Here is a 25,340-nt window from a genome sequence, read left to right as displayed (position 1 = left end):
ACTTATTGAACTTTTTGTTCCATCACACCCCTTCTTCAGAATTTTTTTGTCTTATCGCTCCCTGACTCAAGGGAAGATCCTATGTTATACTCGTAGCTTCTATTGCCCCCTGGACTATTCCATCACCCACTTTGGAAACACTGCTATAGTGTTTTAGTTCAAATGTACAGTAACTTATTGTTTATATAGATTATAAAAGTTGAATAATTATAAACTTGATCTTAATCATTAAAATTTGATAATGTGAATGGATATAGGTATGTGTTTTTTTGATAATTTTATGATGAGAATATTTTTTTTCTAGGAAATCCTAGAAGAAAGGAAACAGAAGATTTAACTGGTCTTTGGCAGATGAGCTTGATGAACAATCATATAAATGTTGATAAGTAAGCTATAAGTTTTTATTTCACTATTTGTTTTTTTGCTTTGAAATTTTTGTCGTCTGTGGCTCCCTTGCCTTAGTAAACATTTATCCGCGACACCCCAGAATGATCTAAAGAGAATAGCTTTATGGCTCAAACAAGCATATATATCAATATTATCTGTGCTCAAAATACAGTGATACTCTGATTCTATAATTGCCATAGGACCAACAAATATAATTTTTAAATCTGTGATATCATTGAATGGAGGACATTAAAAAATAATTACAAATTTAACAAAAAAATATATTTTCAGCATTAATTTATATAAAAATTGACATGTTTTTAAGACAAATAAAATTTAATTAGTCAAATGGTCCACACGTTTTGGCGGAATTTTCAACACTTTGCAACAGATGGCACCCCAATTCGCATCCGAAGACCACTCGGACGCAGCAAATACAAAGGCGAACTCTCCGAACGACCAGACATAAACATCACCCCTTCACTACTCATTTGTGTGAATTCTGACCACGAGGTCTTGATGACGGCTCTCCATTGTAGAGCTGAAATGCAATTTGTGATAATCAAAATTCATTGCCAATTTGGTCAAAATTTAACAATATTTTGGTCACTATTTTCACTACTTTTGAAGCTGTGATCCATGCTGAGCCCTAAACTGTTCTTCAGTGGTTTGCTGGGATTTCCATTCACGTGTTACAACGTATGTCTTTGACTGCCAATGAACACAAAAATGGTTTAAACTATTTATTACAGTATTAAGTACAAACTCATTATACAACTTATTAGGTAAAGGAAATCTTTTCATGAATAACTGGTAATTTCAAAATATACTTATCTGTCAACAAAAGTCAATCAGGATCAGTGCCTTGCTGAAGTCTAATCCATCTTCCGGAACACCAATCTCAAGACGGTATGGCACGGCTAAGTAGAAACAGTATCCAGATAGATAGAGACCAGAGAAGTCATGCACAAAGGATCAATGATCAGCCCAAGACATAAATAAAGAAGCAACACCTGATTTGGAGGTCGGCAGAGTCATGTATGGAAGTCGAAGACCAGCTAAGATACTTACGGGAAGAAACTGCATCTGATGTTGGTGATTGGCAGAGCCATGCATGAAGATTGAAGATTGGCCCAGGCTGCTGAGGAGGAAGCTTCACCAGATTTTGGAGATTGACAGAATCACGCATGAAGATAGATGAAATCATCCAAACATGGCCGGGATCGGCAGGTCTCTGCAAGGCATTGAAACCAAAAATGACCCTTAGCAGCTTTTTTTATGAGCATCAGACAGCCTTGAATGGTAATCAAGAAGAACAGCAGTTGGCAAGGGAATTTCATAGTGGGAGCGTCTGATCAGCCGAACTACCCAGTTGACCTGCGACTCACATGCCGGTTGAGATTGAAGTGTAGTGTTAATCCATGGTCCAGTGATTGGTTAGAACCCCCAAACACTGATTATGCAAATAAAGCATAATGCACATGCGCCCCTATTGATGTCAGTGTTCCAAGCGTAAATCTCAGGAAACATTTTTTTTCCCATCAGAGTAGATTGTGATACCTTCTGCACCAAAAATTTCCATAAGTAGAAAAACTTAGATTTCTTTTTAGTCCATAGAAATTACTTATAACAAATTATAAACAAATAAACATGAAGAAACAACATATGCACAACATTATGTATACACAACACAGATTCTAATGAAACACAACATATATGCATTATATTACACACGGTCAAAAGGTCAGGCGTGCATCAACCAAAGACATGTTACAGTGTTTGACTGTCACAAAATATTTCATTGTGAGCCAAGCAATGCACATTAGACGAACATCAAACTTAGAAGGTTCCACTGACAATAGATTAGGGAGAGGAGCTAGTATTGTGTCTCTTTAATTTTGTATAGCCAAGACTGTGTTTTGAACCAAGTTCAGCAGGGGAGGGGGGAGAAAAAAGAAAAAAAAGAGAGAGAAAGAGCACTGCAAATTTGCAAAGCAAAACCACAGCAAGCAGAGGTTAGGGCAATTGAGCCTATGTAGACACACCCTAAGAATGCTCCCAAAAGTGGAATCGTAAGTACTTATCTGTAATCCCAGATTTTAGATTATAAAGTTGAAATTTTAGAGTTATGCAAGAGAATTAATTCATTAAGTACCCTGCATGTTATTTTACTGAAGTGCTCTTTCTAGAGCCATATCACTGGGTGGGCCATCTGATAATTTTAGTCATCTGCCTGGCTGGAGTTTCATTGTTAAATTAGTGAATCATAATGTGTATGCATTTTTACCATGCTCTGTTCCCAAGCTCCCAGTCAAGTGTTTATTCCCATTACTCATCTACAAAGCATTCCTGGAAAAACACTGCATTGGATAACAAGTGATCAGGTGACATTTAACAATTTTTATAAAAACCAATAAAGCAAATTAATTGCAAAATGATCAGTTATTTAATGTTGAGTAATTCAAAAGCATAGGATTTTTCTGTGCTTTTAATACAACTTTATTTGTATATTTTAGGTTCACAGTAGCTGATAACCGTGTCATTTTCATGTTTAAAGATGGTAGTCAAGCATGGGATGCAAAAGATTATTTGGTAGAGCAACCAAGGTTAGAAGTTGTCACCATTGAAAATAAAGAATATCACGGCAAATATCATGTCAAAAAGGTGTGAGATGTTTTCAACTTGAAATATAAAAAAAACATGTTTTTTTAGGATAGTCTTAAAATTAGCAAATCCCTGCGTATATGTCAGCAATTAATAAAAGTCCATTTTGTTTGACTATGATTTGCTCTTATATACAGTAGAACCCCACTAATCCAAAAACCTGCTTAATCTGAATAGCCCTTAAAAAAAAAGATGAGGTGTACGAGAAAGTTGAAGAATCAACAATAGAAAAAAACCCTTCATAAATTCTGCATAGTACCACATTACGGACAATGAATACAAATATCTCATAATGGTGAATTACATAGTTGTATTGAAAAAAATTTCAGTTTTCATTTGAAGAAGCAGAAGCGACATATATACCTAGCGAATGATGCAGTACGTAGTCAGCGCATCTCAGAAATATGATGTCTGCAGGGGTTTCATTATCATACCACTACACATATAGAAGGGCAGTTTCAAAACCTACCTCAGTTTCTGAATGAGTCTTAAGTGGTGAAGCATTGTGATCTAAGCCAGTGGTTCTCAAACTTTTGCCACCCGTGGCTCCCTTGCTATGATAATGTTTATCTACAAAGCCCCAGAATAGTCTAGGAAAGAACCACTCCAAAGCACTGAATAGGCAATCATCAATGTTTGCAGTTCACCATGGTGCTCTTGACAAAGGTTGCAACGTCTCTAGGAGACACGACGCACACTTTGAGAACCAATTATCTAACCCAGGGTTGGACAAATCCCAAGCGCCAGGTCGCAATGGTGACTAAAAAATTAGTATTGGCACCTGAAATTTTCTTTGTGTAGTTAGTAAAGCGCAGGCTGAGAGCAGCAAAAACTGTTTGGAATTTGTGGCAGTATCTCTGCCAACATGAAAGGTCACTATGCCCTGAAAACGTCCAAAGAAGCATTATTTTGGACTTTTTTTACTGGTAAAAATTTTTTATAATGCCTAGATTTTTTTTTTAGATTTGTCCAGCCTTTATGTAACATATCGCTTGATAATGAGTCATTGCCAGTTGAAACTTCTGAGACGATTTCTGTATCCGTGAAAATTTGATTGTTGTTGGAGTCTAATGATAATATTTCACATCTTTTCCTCTGCTTCCTCGCAACCATTAATTTATTTTAAAAGCTAGAGGATTTAATAGGATTTCTTTGTTGTTTCATGATTATTGCCAAAAGCAAGTCTTGGTCATAATTTTCCCCAGGTTTTCTTTCGCAAGGTTTCCATCACGTGCTTCTGCAAGCCAGTAAATGACATTTTTAATCTTTTTTTTTTTTTTTCATTTTTTGGAGAATGGAAAGGGACTCATTTTCATTGTCAATGAGATATCAAAGTTACATTTTTTTTGTAAACCTGTTTTGATGTTTATATCGTCCATTGATGGAAGCAAAGGCATAACATTGGAGGATAAAAAAAAAATCACTTTAATTTTCCCGCAATTGTTTTGGTCATTGTTTAACGGAATTATCCAGTCTGTGACTATTATCCTACCCGTAGAGATACTCACTATTTTTTTTATTACAATTTTAAAAAAGCCATGTTTAAAAGACAAACCCTGGTAATCCAAACTTTTCGTTAATCTGAACAGGTCCTGGTCCTAATTAATTCAGATTAGCGGGGTTCTACTGTGCCAAGTATAATTATACAGGGTGGGCAAAAAGTCAGTAGAAACTTTAAAAATTCATAAAAACAGGAAAAATAACCAAAATAAAAAACAGTTTGCAGGGCTAGCATTGCTAGGTCACTGGAATTTTTTTAAGACAAGAAAAAAAACTCAAAAAACAGCCGACAGGTGGCCTTGACAAACACAATTCAAAGAAAAGATACGCAAATAATATTTATTACAGCAGTATGTGTTCCACATGACCACCATCACAGGGGATAACTCATTGCAGGCGAGTTACAAATCTAGCAACGGCAGAGTGCAGCAAGTCCGGATGTATACATGGCACCTCTCGGTGGATCACATCTTTCAGTTCCGACAGATTGGATGGACCAGATCGATACACCCAGGATTTCAAATATCCCCATAACCAGAAGTCTGCCGGTCAAATCTGGAGACAGAGGTCATGGGAACCTGCAATGCCTGCTAAATGCCTGCTAATGATTTTGTCTTCCCCAAATGTCTGTATCAGGAATGCCTTGACCAGAGTAGCAGTGTGACTAATTGCTCCATCTTGAACGGTAGAAATCGTCTCTTTCATGCAAACACAGCATGACCTTCTCGCATTGAAGCGTTAAATAGCGCTGCGCATTCACCACAGCCGTTTCCCACCCATTTACTGGGCACTTTGTTTCAAAGAAGAATGGTCCTATGATGAACGAACCTGTGAACCCACACCAAACTGTTACTTTTGGGGAATGCAATGGTTTCTGCGTGTACTCACGTGGATTAGATGTCACCCAGATTCGACAGTTATGGGTACTAACGTTGCCATGAAGCGAAAAATGAGCTTCATCTGTCCACAAGATGTTAAAGACCCAGGTGGGATTCTGTTTGATTTTGGAGAAAGCCCCCACCTCCCAAATGCTTCCTTCTGTACAGTATCCACTGGTGAAAGTTCATGGCACGCCTGCAATCTGTATAGGTACAGATCAAGGATTCCATAAAGAATATTGCGTACCAAGGATGGTGGTAAACCCAAGCATCTGGCACCTTCATGAGCTCTGCTGGTCCTTGCAGCTGATTCAGACACCAACGCTCCCATTTCGGTTGCAACACATGTCAAACGTGCCTTTCTTAAACATGGTTGTCTGGCTCTCTTACACGATCCTCCAGTGTTCCAGTTTCCTCAAACCACCAAACAAACTTTATGGGGCCTGTCGCTGTTAAAGGCCCTTTTCCAGTCCTCAAATTCTTTTGAACTCAGAATTTACTCAAGGCAATGGTTGCTGATTCCTGGTTCACGTAAAACAACTTCAACAACAAAGCTTTATCCTTCACACTCAGAATCCTTGTTCACATACACAGTTTACAATGGTGAACTGGTTGTGGATTGTTTGAGGTTTTTTTCCATCTTAAAAAAATTCCTGTGACCTAGCGATGCTAACTGTGCAAACCGTTTTTTATTTCGAGTATTTTCTGGTTTTTATAAATTTCTAAAGCTTCTACTGACTTTTTGCCCACCCTGTATTTGCATGTGGAAATGATTATTTTTTTAAATTTTAATTATTTATAGATCTATATACTGTTTGATTTTATTTTAAATTCAAATAAGTTGTAGATCCCTCTCTAAAATACTGGAAATAATCATTAAAAGGTAACTTGTGAAGTATATGGAAGATAATATTTTTGTAGAAAATCAGGAAGGGCAAGTCATGTGCAACCAACCTCCTTTGCTTCTATGATCATATAATTAAGGCTCTTGGGCAAAGGTTGAAAAAATGTTGACATCGTCTATCTTGATTTCCAAAAGGCATTTGATCGGATCCAATATGGTAAACTCAAAGAATTTAGATGTGAGATTGAGGGCAACTTGTTGAATTGGATAGAATTTTTATTGCAGGATAGGTCACAACAGGTTATGGTCAATGTGGAATTTTCTGATTGGATAGGTGCCTCTAGCAGAGTTCCTCAAAGAAGTGTCCTTGGTCTCATACTCTTTTCAATCTTTATTGATAAACTCAATCGGTATTAATGGGATCATTAGTAAATTTGCGATGATGTTAAATTAATGGGTGTAGTCCGAAATCAAAGTGATAGGGAGTTGCTCCAGTCCAACTTAAATAAGTTTGCACTTCACCTGTCTTAAAGTAAACACTCAAAACTAGAAAAATTGTGTGCATGAAATTTTAGTATGCACACAATGTCTTATAAAGGAATAAAATCATGGTTTGCAGTTGAGGTTGACACTAAATATGTTTAAAAGGGATTTCCAAACCTTGGGAAGGATGATCAGCATCCAACGAATCTCTCTCATTGCGATGCAACCAGGGTTGGTAAAAAACCAAAAAAATTTTTTGGTTTAAACCAGGTTTTTTTTTGGTTTTAATAGCATTTACATTAAAAACAATAAAGTTTCTGGAAAATCATTCAAACTTCTAATAATTAATTAAAATAAAATGTTTATTAATGTAATTAACACAATTGACACATTAATTATTCTATAAATATTCGGGTGTGCAAGAGCTATGGCAAAACGGTTCTCTTGCTACATGGTACACCAAGGTGCCGAATCCCTGCGCATTTGCACTAATTCTTGTTTGTGGTTCATGGAGGTACCGCTAATACACTGTAGTGCATCAAATACCTGGAATTTAGGAAAAAGAGGCATGTGTGAAAATTTTGTTCACAGGACGCGTTCTTCCAGAGACAAGGAAAAAGATACGGAAGGGGAAACTTTTTTTTCCACTTTCCACCATCTACCACAATCGCATTATCTCGTGACCTTGGAAAGTAGTTCTATTACCTTGAAGTACAAATTCCTGTAATGTTATTGGTATAACCCGCTGGCTATCAAAGTTCCTGAATGAATATGCAGAATTTTCCGTTTTCAGAGAGAGTTTTTTCTCCTGCGGGTTATACACTGAAAATAAAGGTAATTTCGCGGCTATCAACCTGTGCTCAAAGACAGCATATCTACGGCATAAATTTGCTTTATTTCCCACAATATTGCACAGGCGTCTTTGCGAAGAATCGAAAAGGGGATTGGTTTACTCATTTAAAAAAGTTTCAGACAACTTAAGTAACTTAGCCAACTTCTCTTATTTGGAGCAATTATCAAAGTAATTATTACTTCTCTAATTTAGTGAACTAGGAAAAAGAGAAAAGTAGGTGCAAATCTGGGAGCGTTGATGGAGAGACCTCCCCCTGCCCAGAGAGTCCGATAATATGGGAACATAAATCAGTCCCATATTTTAGGGAACAGTAGTGACTAGCAATAAGTAATTAATTTCCCCCTCTGACACATCACCTTGTATCAGCGCCACAGGAGTGGGGGGGGGCACAGACTGCTGGTTTTGCACAGGGTGCCACTTGGTCTAAGACCAGCCCTGACTCAATCCAAAGCAAAATGACAGAAATGACTTGGTTACAAAAACAATTTTTGGCAAAAACATAAATCTTTTTTGTCTCTCCTCACAATACATATTACATTTTTTTTGGAGTCTTCTAAAGTGCAGAGTCTGTCAACTCTCTTCAACAATGCACAGCAAATTATAAAGACATTCACGTTTTTTTAACTATGACGCTCTTTTGAGACCACTTTCAAAAGCACCGCAAAATTTATAAATTGCAAGGTCCAATGTAAATAAGTGAAGGTGAACTGGATGTTTTTACTATGTTGTCGATCCTTTTTTTAAAGGGATTTATTTACATTTTAATGTTCAATACCAGTGTAATTGTTTTTGAAAAATGAAGCACTTTCATTTCTAGCTTTTTGCTGAGCATTGTAAATATTGTTTATGCCTCTTCACGCCTTAAAAATACAGAAGACAATTGAATGCTATTGGGTAGCATCAGAATCACCAAACCTAGAATAGGCCTATGTATCCAACTGCTTTGAAATGCAAACTGTTGTTTCACCTATACACAAAATGTGGACTATAGTTTTGAATGATGAATGTTAGTTACTGTCCAAGACCATGAAGTAGTAAATATAGAATTATTTTTTCCATCTAGACAGAAGTTTGTAATGACTACTCTACTTGTTGAACCCTCAAACTAAGCAAATGAAAAATTAATAAACCAAATGGTCCACATACACCCCCAAATAACCTTGAAAATGATAAAATTTCTGCTTTGGTAGAGTCATTAATTGCAACCTGCAAAATTTTTAATATTTGACAATATATATATTGATGATTCACTGCTCAATCAAAATCAATAGCGTGGATTTTGTTGATAGGATTTTGTAGAAAAGTAGGACATTTTACCAGAAAGTAGAAAGAGCAGGATGAGTGGGAGCCCTGAGAGATTAACAGATAGAATAAGAATATGTTTTTTCCAATATTTTAAGTTTCTACAAAAATATTCTTAATTTTCGATCATCTCTGGGAGAGGGCACGGACCACCATACCCCCTTCCCAGATTTCATCTTTGGTGAAAATCCGTGTTTGGATCTGCGATTGTGCTCAGTGGTAATCGGCTAAAAATATGATTTTCTAAGGTTTTCCAATTTTGAGTTGGCTATTCCTTTAGAAAAAGCTCTGGTTGTCACAACGAAAACAAGCCTACAACACAAATATGTATACATTAAATTTCAAATCCCCGCATTACTATTTGGAGGATAGAAGCAGGGCTGCATCTGGCGGAAGCACGAGGATCTGATGCCCAGGCTCTGGACTAGAGGGAGCACCAAATTCACCCTTTATAAGTGCTGCTTCTGCATTACATGGCGCAAAATGTATGCTTGTCCCTGTTTGAGAAAGTATCTACGTGAGGCACTGGATAGATGGCAGCACCTACTGAACAGAAAACACATCAAACGCTGAGCACACAAGCACATTAAGTTTCACCAACACAAATCTGACATAGCTCCCATATGCTGATGTGAAAATATGTGGTAGTTAAATGATGATAGGTCAGAATGGTGGACCATCAGGGAGGGAAAAAAATCATTCCACCATAAAATTGCTTTGCAAGAATTTATATGAATAGGGAATCACAGAAGAGAGATCAGTGCCAGAATCTCCTTTTGTTCAAATTTATAATGACAAGATATTATTAAAAGAGCTAAGGTTTTTATAACGAAATGGAAAATCAATCACATAAGGGAATTTATAGATTGATTTATTGATAAATATATAAATGTGTGTGTGTGCTCCTAACTTTTAATCACAGTGGAAGCAGCAGGAAAACACTTTGAATGGAAAATCTTAATGAGAATTACTTAGAGTCGGGATCACGAAAGTAAGTCGTACTAAGTGAGAAAACGTTCTAAATGGGAACATAAGCGGGATCAACTGTATATTTGTTTTACATTTATTACATGTTTTAAATTCCATATGTTAAATTCTCAGTGTTAATGGACTTCTTTGCTAGCCTGGGAGTGATGAAAAGCGTACACAAGCATGTCAGTGACCAAAAGAGTATGTAAGAGTATGAGTGATGAAGAAAGTATGCAAGCACATGAGTGATGAAGAGAGTATGCAAGCACATGAGTGATGAAGAGAGTATGCAAGCATGTGAAAAATCAATAGACAGTGCTGTCTTAATGCATGGGTCCACCCTGGCATGGCCCAGGGGCCTCAAGAAAAGAGGAGCCTCTCAAAAATGAGAACCAGTTCAAATTTTTGAGAATTCACCAGGTAGGGCCTCAGAAAAATCACTTGGCCCAGGGGCCCCATGATGCTCTTAAGACAGCCCTGCCAATAGAGTAAGCAAGCATGTGTGTGACCAAGAGAAAGGGGCATACTTACAGGGGTGAAGGCTAAGTGGGCTATGACTCATATTGAAAAATCTGAGGAATGAGTCAAGAAAATTAGACCAGCATAGGAGAAGAGCAGCAAAATCATAAATGCGCCTGTGAGCATGCCCCAGGTCTTTGATCACCTGCTTATATCTCTTCATTGAGACAGCGGCAAGCCATGTTCTGGGTAGGAGAAGGAGGTATCTCTGTGAATCAAATAATTCATTTCTAAAAACATGTTCTATCCAAAGGTTTATTTTCATTGTCTACTAGTAGGAAAAGCTTGCAAAGAAGCCCATTAACAACACAGAGAATTTACCATATGGAATTTAGCACATGTAATAAATCTAAATTTTTAAGTCTAAATCTAAATTTTTAAGTCTAAATCTAAATTTTTAAGTCTAAATCTAAATTTTTCTAAATTTTTAATTTTTAATTCTGAAAAGTCGTTATAGTGACGGACTCTCGACGGGTTCGAACCCCACAGTGGTGGTCGGCTGAAGTTGGTTTTCTGTGGTTCCCAACTTCAAGGCGCAAATGCGAGCCGATCTCCCCGTTAAAAAGTCTCGCCACAGAGAGCAACAGTCCTACAACGATAAATCATTCAATCATAACACTTCACTCATAGTCAGAAAAACTAGTGGCAGATGGCAGCACTACACATAACAAGGATTACAGAGAAACAACAAAACTTCACGTCAGGTTTCACTACACGTACACACACATTCCCGCATGTACCGATTCGTTGGGGGGTTCCGCGGGGGGAGGGGTGTGGGCGGGGCGCATGTATGGTGTAGTAGTAGTAGGTAGGGCCTCCAAAAAATGGCTCAGGGATCCATGATGTTCTTAAGTCAGCCACCTCGTTGGGCAATTTGCCTGTTGTGGCGATGTATTTGTATTGTAATTTGTAAAAGAAATATACAGTCGATCCTGCTTATAACATTCCCATTTGGAACATTTTTCCACTTAATACGACTTATTTTCATGGTCCCAACTCTTAAGTAATTCTCATTAGCCTAAGATTTCCCATTTAAAGTGTTTTCCTGCTTATGTTTTTTATGACAGTTTTTGAAAAACGTTATAAGCAGGATCCACTGTAATTAAAAGTTAGGCACGCACACACACACACACACACACATTTATATATTTATTAATAAATCAATCTATAAATTTCCTTTTGATTGATTTTCCATTTCATTAAAAAAATATTAGCTCTTTCAATAATATCTTCCGATTAAATTTAAAGCAAATGAGATTCTCTTTCTCTCTCTCAATACACACACTCTCAGACATTTATCTTCTGATTTGCTATTCATATAAATCCTTGCAAAGCGATTTCTTGGTAGAATGATTTTATTTTCCCTCCCTGATGGTCCACCACTCTGATCTGTCGCCATTTAACTGCCATATATTTTCACACTTGAATATGGGAGCTATGTCAAATTTTTGTTGGTGAAACTAAACAGTATGCTTGTGTGTGTGTGTGTGTGCGTGCGTGCACTCACCCAGCATTTGGCGTGTTTTGTGTTCAGTAGGTGGTGTCATCTGTCTGGGGCCACAACTAGATACTTTCTCAAACGGGATAAGCACACATTTTGGCACCCTTTGTAATATAGAAGAAGCAGTTTTAAAGGGTGAATTCAGCACCCCTCTATTCCAGAGTGCACTAGACTCACCTGCTCCCTTTCCCCAGTTGTAGCCCTGCATCTGTCCTCTGAATTGGTAATGCGTGGATTTGAAATTTAATGTATACAATGTATACATATTTGTGTTGTAGGTCTGTGTGATGGCAACCAGAGGATAGGCAACTTAAATTAATAAATTGGAAAACCTTAGAAAATCATATTTTTAGCCAATTACCACTGCACAATCATGTTTTCCAAACCCAGATTTCATCAAAAGCAAAATCTGGGAATGGAGGGGGTTATGGGGGACAGTGCCTCCCTCCAAGAAGATAAAAAATGAAAAATATTTTTGAAGAAAATTGAAGTATTAGAAAAATTACATTCTTATATTATATGTTAATTTAAAGTTATTTTTGAGTGCTGGTGTCCATAGTTTCTGTGAAAAAAATCCTCGTGTTTCTCCAAAACCAGATTCTGCATATACAACCCGTGATTTTTGCAATGCAAAATGGTGACTACCACACAGCAGCTAGATGACAAAGCTGTGGCTATTCAAGGTAGAGTTTTTGCAGATTTTTTTTCTGTACAATATTGGAAAATGTTTTATAATTTAAACAGGCATTCCAAATCCTTTAAGATTGTTCAAAAATGCACATTCACAATTTTGTAGGAACAAGGTGAATTTATGCCATATAGACGCTGTCTTTGCATGCTGGCAAATAGCCGCGAAAGTACCATAATTTTAGACATGTAACCGGAGGGGAGAAAATCCACAGGGGAATAAAAACTCAAAAGTTTGAAAATTATGTACGCGGCCCTCATTTAGGGAAGCAACTAGATATCCATCATCTTATTCTTCAACAACCTGCCTGTATATCAATACAACACAGTACAGTATACAAAGTAGTAAAACCATTTTTTCAAGGTCACACGATCTTGATAGACCGTAAAAAGAAAGGGAAAAAAGTTAGGGGAGAGAGGTTTTTACTTTCTACTTTTTTTCTTTCTGGAACTAACACGTTCTTTCCTGGAACCTAATTTTTATGCGTCCTTTTCCAAAATTCTGGTTATTTGATGAGCTATAGTGCATCATTGGCATCTCTGTCCATCTAGCATTTATACCCAGGAAAATAAAGCATCCAAAATCTTTTTTTTGTCCCAAAGTTCGGGGGGGGGGGGGACTCCCATGAAAATCTGCTTGAAAATAATTTTTCTCATATAGCAATATGTGAATTTTTTCTGTTTTCATGCTCAAAGTGGCCGTTGTTCAGAAATTATTGTTCAGAAGTTACTTTTTTTTTTAATAAGTCTATGGGATGCTTTCGGTTTCAACAAAATGTGGCTGTTGTTTGGAGGTGGCCATTAGAGGAGGTTTTGTTGTATATTAAGCAAATCATAAAGAAAATACAATTGTAGTAGTTATAAAACCTCTTTAAAAAATAATGTTTAGGAGTGGTTTAATGTGTGCATAGTGAAGAGTATAGTTTTGAGAAAAGTTTGATGCCAGATTAAAGACAATTCCAAACAATACTTGAAAAAATATAGTTTTACAAATATTTATCATTATATCAAGAATTATGTAGCAAGGTATCACTGTATAACCTTTCTGCTGGTTGATGTTTCAGTGGTCATTAGTGCCATGCATGTGACATCAACCATACTTATATGCAATTAATGCAAGACTTTTGACTCACCCTAGTAAACCCTAGGATGTATTAATTTTTCTGCTCTTACAGTAACATATAATAACTAGATGACTCAAGGAATTGATGTTGAAGCAATTGGAAGAAATATCAATTTGATACAGCCAGACCCACTTGTAATAAAGTTTTTTCATGTCCTTTTGATTTAGAGTTGCTTGCTTATGAAATTTTGCTCATTTTTATGAACTCTACAGAATTTTTTTTTTTTTACTAAGAACTTACAATTTTTTCCACACCTCTAATTTTTTTTCTCCATGCTTTTTTGATCATGCTACAACATAGAGAAATTTTTCATAGCTCATAATGAATACTTTTGTTCATTCAAGGATGTGCTTTTTTCAAAGAAAAGTTTATGGTATCGCAGTAATTTTTTTATAAATAATTTTCTCCAAAATGTTTAAATTGATGTGCTTTTGAATTTTTTTACCAAGTACAAATTTCAATACTGTTTTAAACGTAGCATGATTTGTTCTTAGATGACATTGGTATGAAGAATGGGATTTTTTAGTAGTTTATATATAGTATAGATGAATTTTTTTTAAAGCAAAATCTCTAAAGCTTGATATAGTCTATAAGTTAAAATAAAAACTAACTGTTGCAAAAACTATTTAATACCCCAACTAAGTTGGCATTTCAAACTTGGATTGAAAAATGAATAAATATAGAATTTAAATTAAAAAAAATCTGATTCAAATAAAAAAATAGAATTTATTTGATTTTTTTAAAAAAAAAATCATGATTTTTATCATCCCTGGACTTAATAAAGGGTAAAATTAGCAGAAGTTTTACAACAATGATTTTCACTCTATTCATATGTCTGTTCCATGTATGACTACTAAACCAGACATGCACCTCGTCCATATTCCTCTGCGGAACTTCTAATGAATTGGTACATGTTGGAATGTGTGTATACATATAGTGAACCTTCCATGTAGTTTGCTTCTGTGTAATGCTTGTTATGTGTAGTGCTGCCATCTGCAATGCATTTTTTGAACTATGATTTTTTTCTGAACTCGTAGTGAGTGAAGTGTAATGAATGAATAATTGTACCGTTGTAGGGCTGTTGCTCTCTGCGGTGAGACTTTTTAACAGGGAGATCGGCTTGCATTCGTGCCTCAAAGTTAGAAACCACTAAAAACCAACTTCAGCCAACCACCACTGCGGCGACAGTGGGGTTTGAACCTGGATCCTCGCGATGCAAGTCCATCACTATGACCATTTTGACCACCACAGCGGCTCCATGTATGACTATGCACTTATTTTAATATTTATCAAGTTCAATATTCTCTGAAAAATTGGTGTTCGGATTTCTATGCTTAAAAAGTATACTTATCTTTAGAATTTAGTATTGTTCAGCCATATTTTTAACGACACAATATTTAAACCACTAACTGTTAATAAAATAAAAATTTGATTATGTTTTAATCGGCAAAAAAGTTGATATTTTAAAGTGAAAAAAAATCTGATTTAAATATTTAAAAATAACTGATTTATAAATAATAAATCTGGTTTTTTTTATTTAAAAGAACCATGATTTTTATCAACCCTGCTGTTTGAGACCAGAAGCCTAGTTTGTACAAATGCATCAGTTCATAAATTGCAGGTTTGTAAAGTCGAGCTGTGACTAACAATTAACTGATTTGGAGAAACACTTCTGTAACAAAATTTTTTGAACTGGTTTCAATCAAACATCATTGTTATGTTTTTATTGAATTCTTATCTAATATACAAATGTGTTCTTATCTGCCAATACCTTGCTAAAATTGATTTACTTTTTGTTTTTTACCTGAAAGACATCAGCTTAATATTTGGCTTTGCAAATCTGGTCATTAGTCTCTTAAGGTGTTTTCGACTTGATTTGGATCCTTTTTGCTTCATGCTTTTCTTTTTAAAATTCTGTTCTACTAAGAGAAAACCTTGCAACAGAAAGTATGAGATACATAGATTGCGAAAGTTTGCAATTCATCTTTTACATTCATTGGTGCAGTAAAAATATCTTGTTAATGATGCCCCTTGGTAACATATGTATATAGATTTTTAAGGTTGTAATAAATATGCTACTGGAACAAACAAATGAGAGAACAAAGTATTAAAACTTGTCAATATTTCGCACAGTATTTGTGGCTTTGAAAAATGATGCAAAGATTTGATTTTGACATGAAAATAAAATTTATTCCACATTTTTATGTGGAATTGGCAAAAAGTTTTTAGTATCTTCACAGTAGGGTACGATGTAAATGCTTTTTTTATTCAACAAAATCCAAGTCAAATAATGTTGAAATAAGTAGAATAACACACATTGATGATAGTGATAAAGCAAATCCAATGCATGAAATTACTAAATTATAAAACAACTTTTTAAAAAGTGCTGAGGACAAAGATAGTTTAATATGTAAATTTTTTAATAGTTATAGTTAAAGGTGTGGGTGTAGTGTTATTAAGGTATCCGAACGCGTTGAAAACGCCCTTTTGGAAGAAATTTTTTATTTTTATTTGTTATGAAAGCCATATTTTTTGTGATTCTAAAACAGCCCTTGTTTTGTTTATATGATGCTCAGAACCAAAGTCACATCCACTTTAGTGTTGCGTTTTTACATACAAGTCAGGAATAAAAACTCCAAACGTGTTTAACGGAGAATGCTATTTTTGACATTTTACTTGAGTTTGAAACATGATTTCTAAAAGTCTATCCATTGTATCATACCCAAATTTTAGTATGATATTCTGCTATATATTGTGGAGGTTATGAAGCAAAATCTATCACATGTATTTGTCTAATTACACTGTTTTATAGATGATATCTAGTATAAAATTTCAAAAAACACATACACTAATGAATTTGACTGTAATTTATGAATATATCATACAATCCTTGAAATTTTAATTCATAATCTGCAGCATTACTATCTTAATATACTGTGAAAATAAAACATTCCATTCATAGAGTTTTTGCAATTATTGTTGTAAAACTTCTGCTAATTTTACCCTTTATTAAGTCCAGGGATGATAAAAATCATGATTTTTTTAAAATTTAAATTCTATATTTACTCATTTTTCAATCCAAGTTTGAAATGCTAACTTAATTGGGGTATTAAATAGTTTTTGCAACAGTTAGTTTTTATTTTAACTTATAGATTATATCAAGCTTTAGAGATTTTGCTTGGAATATCACATTAATTTTGTTTAAAATTTGACATAAAAATGACTTTTTCATAGAAAATGACATAGGTAGTCCAAAATTTAAATTGTTTTCATCATTTTGTGAAACATTTTGTCAAAAAATGTTATTAAAGTTCACTCCAGTACCATTTTAAAGAAAAGTAACAAGAAATGTAGTCGGATACTTTAAAGTAACTTCTCTTATTAGTACCAGTATTTATTTATAATATGTCTTTTTTTTTTTCCAGGCTCAAAGTCAAGAGAAGATTTCAGGCAAACCAGTTGAAAAGAAAACAGAATTATGAAACTATGGAAAACTGCTTGTTATTTTGACTAAAAGTATGTATAAGAATACAAAGTAAAAGTGGAAATGTATGTTTTTTATGTGACCATGACGACATAGAATGCTGTTTAGCTTAACTATTTTTTTATGATATTCACTCACTTCATACATACGTTTATATCACTAAAATATGACTACAAGTTCAGATCAAAAAGCTAAAATTTTACCAGGGGTTTTGGAATTAATTTAATCCACCAGACCTGCCAACTCTCCGGATTTAGGCGGGACTCAGGATTTTTTATCCTTCCTCCTACTCTCCGGATTTTTACATAAAATTTGATTTTACAGGAGCTTTTATTTACGTTGTCGTGACGTCAATGACTGCCGTCGTCGTTAGGGAAAACACCCATAAGGGACAGCCATGGTCATTTTCATTGAGCAGCCGTTAAAAAAAGTCTTGGTGACCGCATTTAAGCAAAGACGCGACTTTGTTTACGTAGCGCTTATCGGCAATCATTTATCAGGGGGAAGCCCATGGTTGCAGAAATCCCTGTATAATCGTTATTGTATTCCATTAACAGCCATGCGGTATATATAAATACGAGTTTTTTCGTCAGCAGCTTTGCATTTTGAAGTTTTTTAATTGTTTCCTCTGATTAAATATGTCTTCAGAAAGAAAATATAAAACTTTAAGCTAAATATAAAGCTTTAAAGAGTTCATATACCCAAGATTATCAATCACTGATGCAATCCACGAAAGGAAACACTTGTGTTTCATGAACAGTATATGTAGATGTGATTTCTCTATTCTGCATGGAAAGACAGAGGGCAATGCTAAACCTGCATTGGGGGAAGGAATAGAACTTTTTCTTAATTGATTAACAATTTTTTTTGAAAAAAATTTTTCTAATGAAATTCAACATTCCCCCTCGGGAGAAATCCGGAGATTCCCCCCCCCCCCCGGCATTCAACACTTGATCGGAAAAAAAAAAAATTCACAAAAAATTTTTTTTACCCCCCTTGGGAGAATCTCCGGATTTCTAGATTTCAAAAGTTGGCACGTCTGCACAGTACCAAAAACCTATTACTGAATGAAATAAATTGGTAACTACTTATGTATATATACGGGGTGATTATAAAAAAACTATCCCGACATATGGGCCCCTAACTATCATACCATTCACAGAAACTGAATGAAATTTTGGCATAAGGTATTTTGAGGTATGCGCTCAAGAATGATATGGAAAACAACAGTGTCACTCTAACAGTTACGGTTACAGTGAGAAAATTTTGAAAATATCAAATGGCAACACCAAGTTTTTTGTATTGGAATGCAATCTCCATACTGAAAAACACTAAATAGCGTTGGAATGGCACCTGTAGCACGAAAATCCCCGGAGCTAGGCAAGGAAAAAGTAAAAAGGACTTTGCCGTGCACCAGAGCATTAATGTTCGTTTCATTCGTCACACCGTTTCTTCGGCTGAGATCCCAGCCTGATTAGTCCTCCACAAGGTCATGTGGAAAATTTGTGAAACACAATAAAATGCTTTATTTTATGCTGCTTCTCTGTCCTTATTGGTTGTCCTCACTTTTAGCCTATCTACCGCCGATGATTTTCATGCTACAGTTGCCGTTCGAATGCTATTTAGGGTTTTTCACAATGGAGATCACATTCCAATACAAAACTTGGCAATACAGCCATACTTCCAATACAGCAACTTGGTGTTGCCATTTGATATTTTCGAAATTTTCTCACTGTAACCGTAACTGTTAGAGTGACACTGTTGTTTTCCTTATCATTCTTGAACGCATACATCAAAATACCTTATGCCAAAATTTCATTCAGTTTCTGTGAATGGTATGATAGTTAGGGGCCCATATGTCGGGATAGTTTTTTTTATAATCACCCTGTATATATATATATATATATTAATCCACTAATAATCCACATATATAAAATTGATTTTGTGTGTGTATGTTCTGTATAGAAATGCAAAATTTTTGATGATCATCGCCAAATTTTGCATATATACCAAACAGGGCCCAGATTGAATAATAGGTTATTTTAAAAGTTCATCATAGCTGGGCAAATGCCCGAAATAGGCAAAAAACTGTCGAACAACAATGATTTCTCAACCTTAACATGATAGAATGTTTATGAAAGGATGACGTCACTCCGCTATCCTTGCAAGGATTTTAACAACTGGCTGTTGCAAAAATGAATTTTTGGAAAGAGAAAATTCAACTGCCTTTGTAGTCTAGTGGTCTAGGGCATCCACCCAGAAAGTGAAAGGATGTGGATTCGATTCCCCACAAAAGCAGTTGAATTTTCTGTTTTCAAAAATTCATCTTCACAACAGTCAGTTGTTAAAAACCTTGCATGAATAGTGGAGAGTGATGTCATAAGTCACCATGTGGTGGCAGTGTCAGCAGTTGTGAGCTTGGCCTGGCCATCTGTGTACTGTCCATTTCAGTGTATACGACCACCAATGAAAGATTGAGAGATTTGTAGTCTAGTGGTCTAGGGCATTCACCTGGAAAGTGAAAGGACACGAGTTTAATTTCCCACAAAGGCAGTTGAATTTTCTCTTTCCAAAAATTCATCTTCACAATAGCCAATTGTTTAAAACCTTGCATAGATTGTTTACTTTGGTTATCATGGTTCCCTAACAATGGGTTTTAGACATGTATATTCCTTTACAATGGTTTGTTACTTCAATGCTGCCAGTATATGGGGAAAGTCTGGACAGTGCCGGGTATTGTAGTTATTTAACAAATAATATGAACCCTTAACTGTCTGGGTGGGTCATCTTGACCCTGTACATTGTTCATCTTGCCACCCATTGAGAAAGAAATACATCTGGACAATCTTATGTTCAGTACCTTTCGAGCTAGTTGTTTACACATGTTTGACAAATTTATGATGTTTTTATACTTTTTTCTCCCTCTATATCATTGATGAAAGTTTCCGTGTGGTCAAAATGACATCATCACACCACTTGCATAAGACTTTTTGTCTGATGGCCAAAGTGTTCAGATCGGAATAGCGTCTCGTAAAAGTGACAGTTTTCTTGATAATGGCTTTGAATTGATCATGAAACATCGGATATCCACGGTTGAGCATGAGGATAGTGCTGTTAATATGCAAAATCTGTGTGATTGACATGTTGTGTTGTTGTTTACAAGGACTGTCTTTCCGACTTTGAGACTAATTTTGGTGCTTGTGAAAATATAGTAAATATTATTTGTAAATTTTATTTCCAATCATGAAAGTTGAGTTGAAAAAATGTAACATATTATTTAAAAAGAATTTCAAAAGTCACATATAGCTCCATTTGTTTTGGACGTGTATCTTATTAAAAGATCATTTTGAGAAAATAATTGAAGAAATTTGAAAAAATTTTCAGTGACTTGATTGATGGATGACGGGAGTCATGTGAAAAACCCATTGCTTTCATGAAAACTTTTTGTTGATTTTTTTTAATGCATTAACACTTGCTGGGGTCAAAATGGCACCACGATACCACTTATGCACAGAATTTTCACAATGCTAGTTAAGGGTTAATAATTGATAAGCAATGTGCTTTTTGATGCAGTGAAATAATTCAAAGCCATGAAGTTGGTAACTTTGACTGTACTTTTTTTTAAATCATAAATTAGAAAGGTGTCAGAGTTTTCTATACACATTGATATCTCTGCTAATAAATGCCTTTGGCTTACAAAGATTTTTTTCATAGTTTTTCAGCCTCAACTATCAAACATTTTTTTGTTGCATATGCCATCATAATGCAGTCACGTTGTGAGCTGAATTTTTGTGTCAATAATCAGAATGAACTCAATTAATTCATGTCTGATTCAGAATCACTTTCCAGATATGCCTTTATTTTCCTTTCTAAAAAGCTTCTGAGCTATTTCACTTGAAATGAAAGATTATGCTAAGAGAAAATGTGTTAAAAAACCTTAGACTCTAATAATATTTATTGCAAAACCCATCTTTTTCTATATGCATGCATGGGACAGAGAAATGAACTGACCACATCATATTAAAATTTTGCAATGATACAGTCAATAGATTTTTAGAAATCATGTTTCAAACCTAAGTAAAATGTCAAAAATAACAATCTTCAAAAAACATTCTTCTTTTTCATTAAAATTTTCATTCAGAGATTACTTGATGTAAAAACGCAACTCTAAAGTGGATGTAACTTCGGTTCTGAGTGTCACATAAACAAAACAAGGCCTGATTTAAAATCACAAAAATGGGGCTTTCATGAAAAATGGGAAAAAAAATTTATGATTAATAATGAGTGGAACCATTTCCACCATTTATTGGCAAAGAAAAAACGTAAAATTTAAAATGGCAAATCATCTTACTAACCGGCGTTAATGGGATATATATATTTTATATATATATTTATTTATTTTTAGTACATTGTTCTCTGTGCAGTTTTTAGAATTGAGAAGTGGAAGCTCCTCCTATGTATCTTTTTTTCCTTCCCAAGTAATGCTAGAGAAAATTAATTTTTCAACGAATATTTCCCATTGATTTTTTTGAAAATTTTTTGTATTCCATTGCAAGTATTACTGTGTTGCAAAAGTATTTTTTCTGATTTTTCTGGAATTTTGTTCGGGATTTCGGGAAATTGTAAAAAAATCCTGCCTGGAAACCCTAGGTGTTACATTGACCTGTTGGAATTGCCCAAGCCTGTCAGAATGCATTCAGGACATGAATAGAGAAATGATGAGAAAGGATGTTGCTAAACAGAGTTGTCTGCGGCCTTGTCAGGGGCACCATGTAGAAACTCTATATATGTGCTATACTATCTAAACTCCTATCTGTGCCAACAACACACACCTCATACTATGACAGAGCTTCCACTAACTTGAACAGTTCTCTGTTGACATGCAGAGTCCATGGCTTCATGGAGTTTTCTCCATACCTGTACATGTCCATCAGCTCGATAAAACTGGAACCATGACTTGTCAGACCAGGTAACGTGTTTCCAGTCCTCAACAGTCCTGGCAAGCCCAGGCAAGGTGCATAGTTTTATGCATTGCAATCATCAAAGGCACTCTAGTGAGGCTTCGACCTCAAAAGCCAGTGATAAAAAGGTACAGTTTGCATGCTGACACTTTCTGATGCCCCAACAGTGAAATCTGTAGCAATTTGAGGCAGTGTTGTGTATGTCTATCTCAGGAAACGATTCTTGTCTGCTGTCGATGGTTCTGTGGGCGGTCTTTTCTCACCCGTACCTCTGTTGGAGATTTGATGTGTTTCTAGATTCTTTATATTCATGGTGGTTGTGCACGAAAATCCAAATTTCATCTCTACCTCAGAAATGTTGTGACTTATCTCATGAGCACAGACTCTGAAGCCTAGTCACTTATTTGTGATAACCTGTCATTGTAGCAGCAGAAACTAATCTAACAGCTTCCCTAGCTACCTGTTGTCTTATGTAGGTGCTGTTGAATGCATCAAGTTGTGTTGATTGGTTACATTTCTCCCTTATTTGCATACGCTTGTCTGTACCAGTTTTTCCAGCTTCTCAGTGTGAATATAAATTATTATAATCCAATTTTGATATATTTCACTGTGGTACAGTGAATAAACTCAGTTGTTACCCACATGGAAGATCACATAAATTAACTTAATCAACTCACTGCTAAGACTCAGAAGTAAAAATATTTTTTCTTTTTATATTTGTAGGTTGCTATCAGGAGCTACTTTGGGAGCTTTTGTCATTTAATAAAGTGATCAATCATCAGTGCTGCCTGGTTGTGAGAGTTTTTATTGAACAAGCTAGCAAACGTGCAGTGTTTCGATTGAATTTTTTTTTTGTGAATATGTACAGAAATATATAAAATAGTTGTTTAAACTATAAATAAATAATTCGTAAATAAATAATAATAAAATAATTCACACCAGTGCTGTAAACAGCACTGGTGTGAATTGTCTATTTTCACTAAGTTCACTTTATGGTAAATAACTTTTGTTTTTGAAAATTAATCTTTTTTTTTTGTTACTGTATTATTTTTCCTTCTAAAAACTGATTTTGTTTATAACTTTTAATGTTTTAATGTTCCTGGAATGAGTCGGATCTGAAGTTTTTGTAACATAGTTAGAACTTCTCTCAATATCATATATTCAGATGGTTTTGGCTAGTGGATCTATTTAAAAAGTTTTATTTGCATATTTATTATTTTTTCTATTTGAATGACTTGAATAGAAATAAATAACTGTCTGAATAATATAAAGGAAATGTTTCATACCATATTTTCATTATTGAGCCCTTTATTATTATTCTAGACGATGGTGTTAAAAAATTGTGCTCATTCAAAATATGCAACAACATAGTAAATGCTTAGTTATTGTGTTCTGATTATTGCAAATGCAATTAAAGATTTTAAAGACAATTTTTTTCCCTAAATGTTGGAGTTTTCTATGTGTTAAATATTTCTGGTGTATTTCTCATTTTTAAATTTTTTGATAAACAATATGTAAATTAGAATTAAATTTAAAAGTTTTCTGGTTTTTTGCTCAACGTGAAGTACAGTTTTTGTCTTTCAACGTTTCATTCGCACGAGTGGTGAACATTTTCAAGAATTATGTAATGGTGGGCAAAAGGCTGCTACTTATGCCTTCTCCCTGCTTCAGCCACACTGCCTCATCATGATTGGTCTGTTGAGCCAGATTTTCCCCATTGGCCTAAGTTGTTCTAAGGTCTCTGGATAATGCAAGCATTATGCTGACGAGGCAGTGTGACTTAAGCAGGGAGAAGGCGTAAGTAGTAGCCTTTTGCCCGCTTTTACGTAATTCTTGAAAATGTTCGCCACTCGTGCAAACAAAACATTGAAAGACAAAACTGTACTTCACTTCGGCTAAAAAACCCAAAAACTTTTAAATTTAATTCTAATTTACACAATGGCCACAAAAAGCCTTTTTTGTTTCAGACAATAATTTCGTACTTCTTAAATGCTTAGTTTCACACACTTTGTAAAGTCGAAATGGGACTTTTCTATATTTTCTGTTGTACTTCACTGGCCATAATATAGGCACTGTATTATAAAAGAATAATTCCTAATATATTTTTGTATGCATTTATTGATTAAAAACTGTTCTTCAAAGTCAAAAAGAATTTTGATTTATTATGTTTCTATTGTAGCCTTATATTTTATCAACCAATTTAATGTTTTAGTTCCCATGCCCTCACACGGTGAAATGCATTTCAGTTTCTCCTCTGCAGATCTTGGTAAAAATGGAATCTTTTAAATCTTGGAAACTGTGTGGAAAAGAGGTGATTGTGGAGCTCAGAAAAAGTGTTTTACACCTTTTCTTTCAAGACTTTTTTTTTTTTTAACACAAATTTTGCAATGGTACAATTCCGTTTACTCAAGTACACTAATGTGCTTGGGTAAGTACAATATGTGCTTAAAAATACTTGAAGAGAAAATAAAAGATAACTTTGGGGAAAAAACACATCCTATAAAATATTTTTTCACTCATTAAACTTCACGGGTTCCCATATCACTATTGTTTAGTGGGAGGGTTCTGATATAAAGCTCTTCCATTGCTGATAATTTTAGAGTATTTTTCTATGGTAAGGTGTATATATCGTAATCACAAAAAATATAGTAACTGAAATCAAAGATCCATTCCTTGACTATGTATTAATATTTTTCTTTTGACTCAATAACTGTAGGAGAGTTCTTGAATCTGCCACAAAGTTGGACAGGAAGAGACCTCAGCATCTGGTCAAGCCTGGTGGAAGAGTTCTGGTTGTTAAATGTGCATGTAGCCATTGATTTTTGAAAAAATAAGTCATGAAAAATGTTTCAAAATTTTTGTGTGTAGTTAATTAAATGGAATAATTTTTGAAGGGTTGTATGCATAATAGATATATATAAACATTTGATTCTCAGACCCTATTTGCTAAAACTTCCAAATAGTGAAATTGCAGGTCTTATTCTGAGATGCCATTTCAGGAAAGAAAAAAAAAACTACAGTTCTCATTTTTTTTTATAAATATTCAAGATAATCAAAGATGTAAATTTACAATGTTTCAGAGATTTATTGTCTTGCTGGCAAGATTGTATCCGCTTGAAAATATCCATGTTTAGGAACTGTACACAAATGGAATGAAACTTTTAGAAATGAAGTTTTTAGTAAA

The 25,340-nt window shown here is 34.8% G+C and overlaps 1 protein-coding gene across 1 annotated transcript in view; it reads left to right on the top strand.

Annotated features, from left to right (window-relative positions):
• Nucleotides 1–24,300, top strand: part of boca (LDLR chaperone boca) — a 28,929-nt gene extending 4,629 nt beyond the window's left edge. The window contains exons 3-6 of the mRNA XM_089253775.1: nt 305–386; nt 2,904–3,051; nt 17,137–17,227; nt 22,880–24,300. Coding sequence (XP_089109901.1) covers nt 305–386; nt 2,904–3,051; nt 17,137–17,193 — 287 coding nt within the window. The 3' untranslated portion in view covers nt 17,194–17,227; nt 22,880–24,300. The remainder of the gene's footprint in view (nt 1–304; nt 387–2,903; nt 3,052–17,136; nt 17,228–22,879) is intronic.
• The last annotated feature ends 1,040 nt before the right edge of the window (nt 24,301–25,340 follow it).

This window comes from Pholcus phalangioides, unplaced genomic scaffold, assembly GCF_987345545.1.
Source record: "Pholcus phalangioides strain wild (caught in Gottingen) unplaced genomic scaffold, Ppha-v1.0 ptg000039l_1, whole genome shotgun sequence".
In the NCBI taxonomy this organism is placed as follows: Eukaryota; Metazoa; Arthropoda; class Arachnida; order Araneae; family Pholcidae; genus Pholcus; species Pholcus phalangioides.
This window is presented reverse-complemented; position numbering and strand designations above follow the sequence as displayed.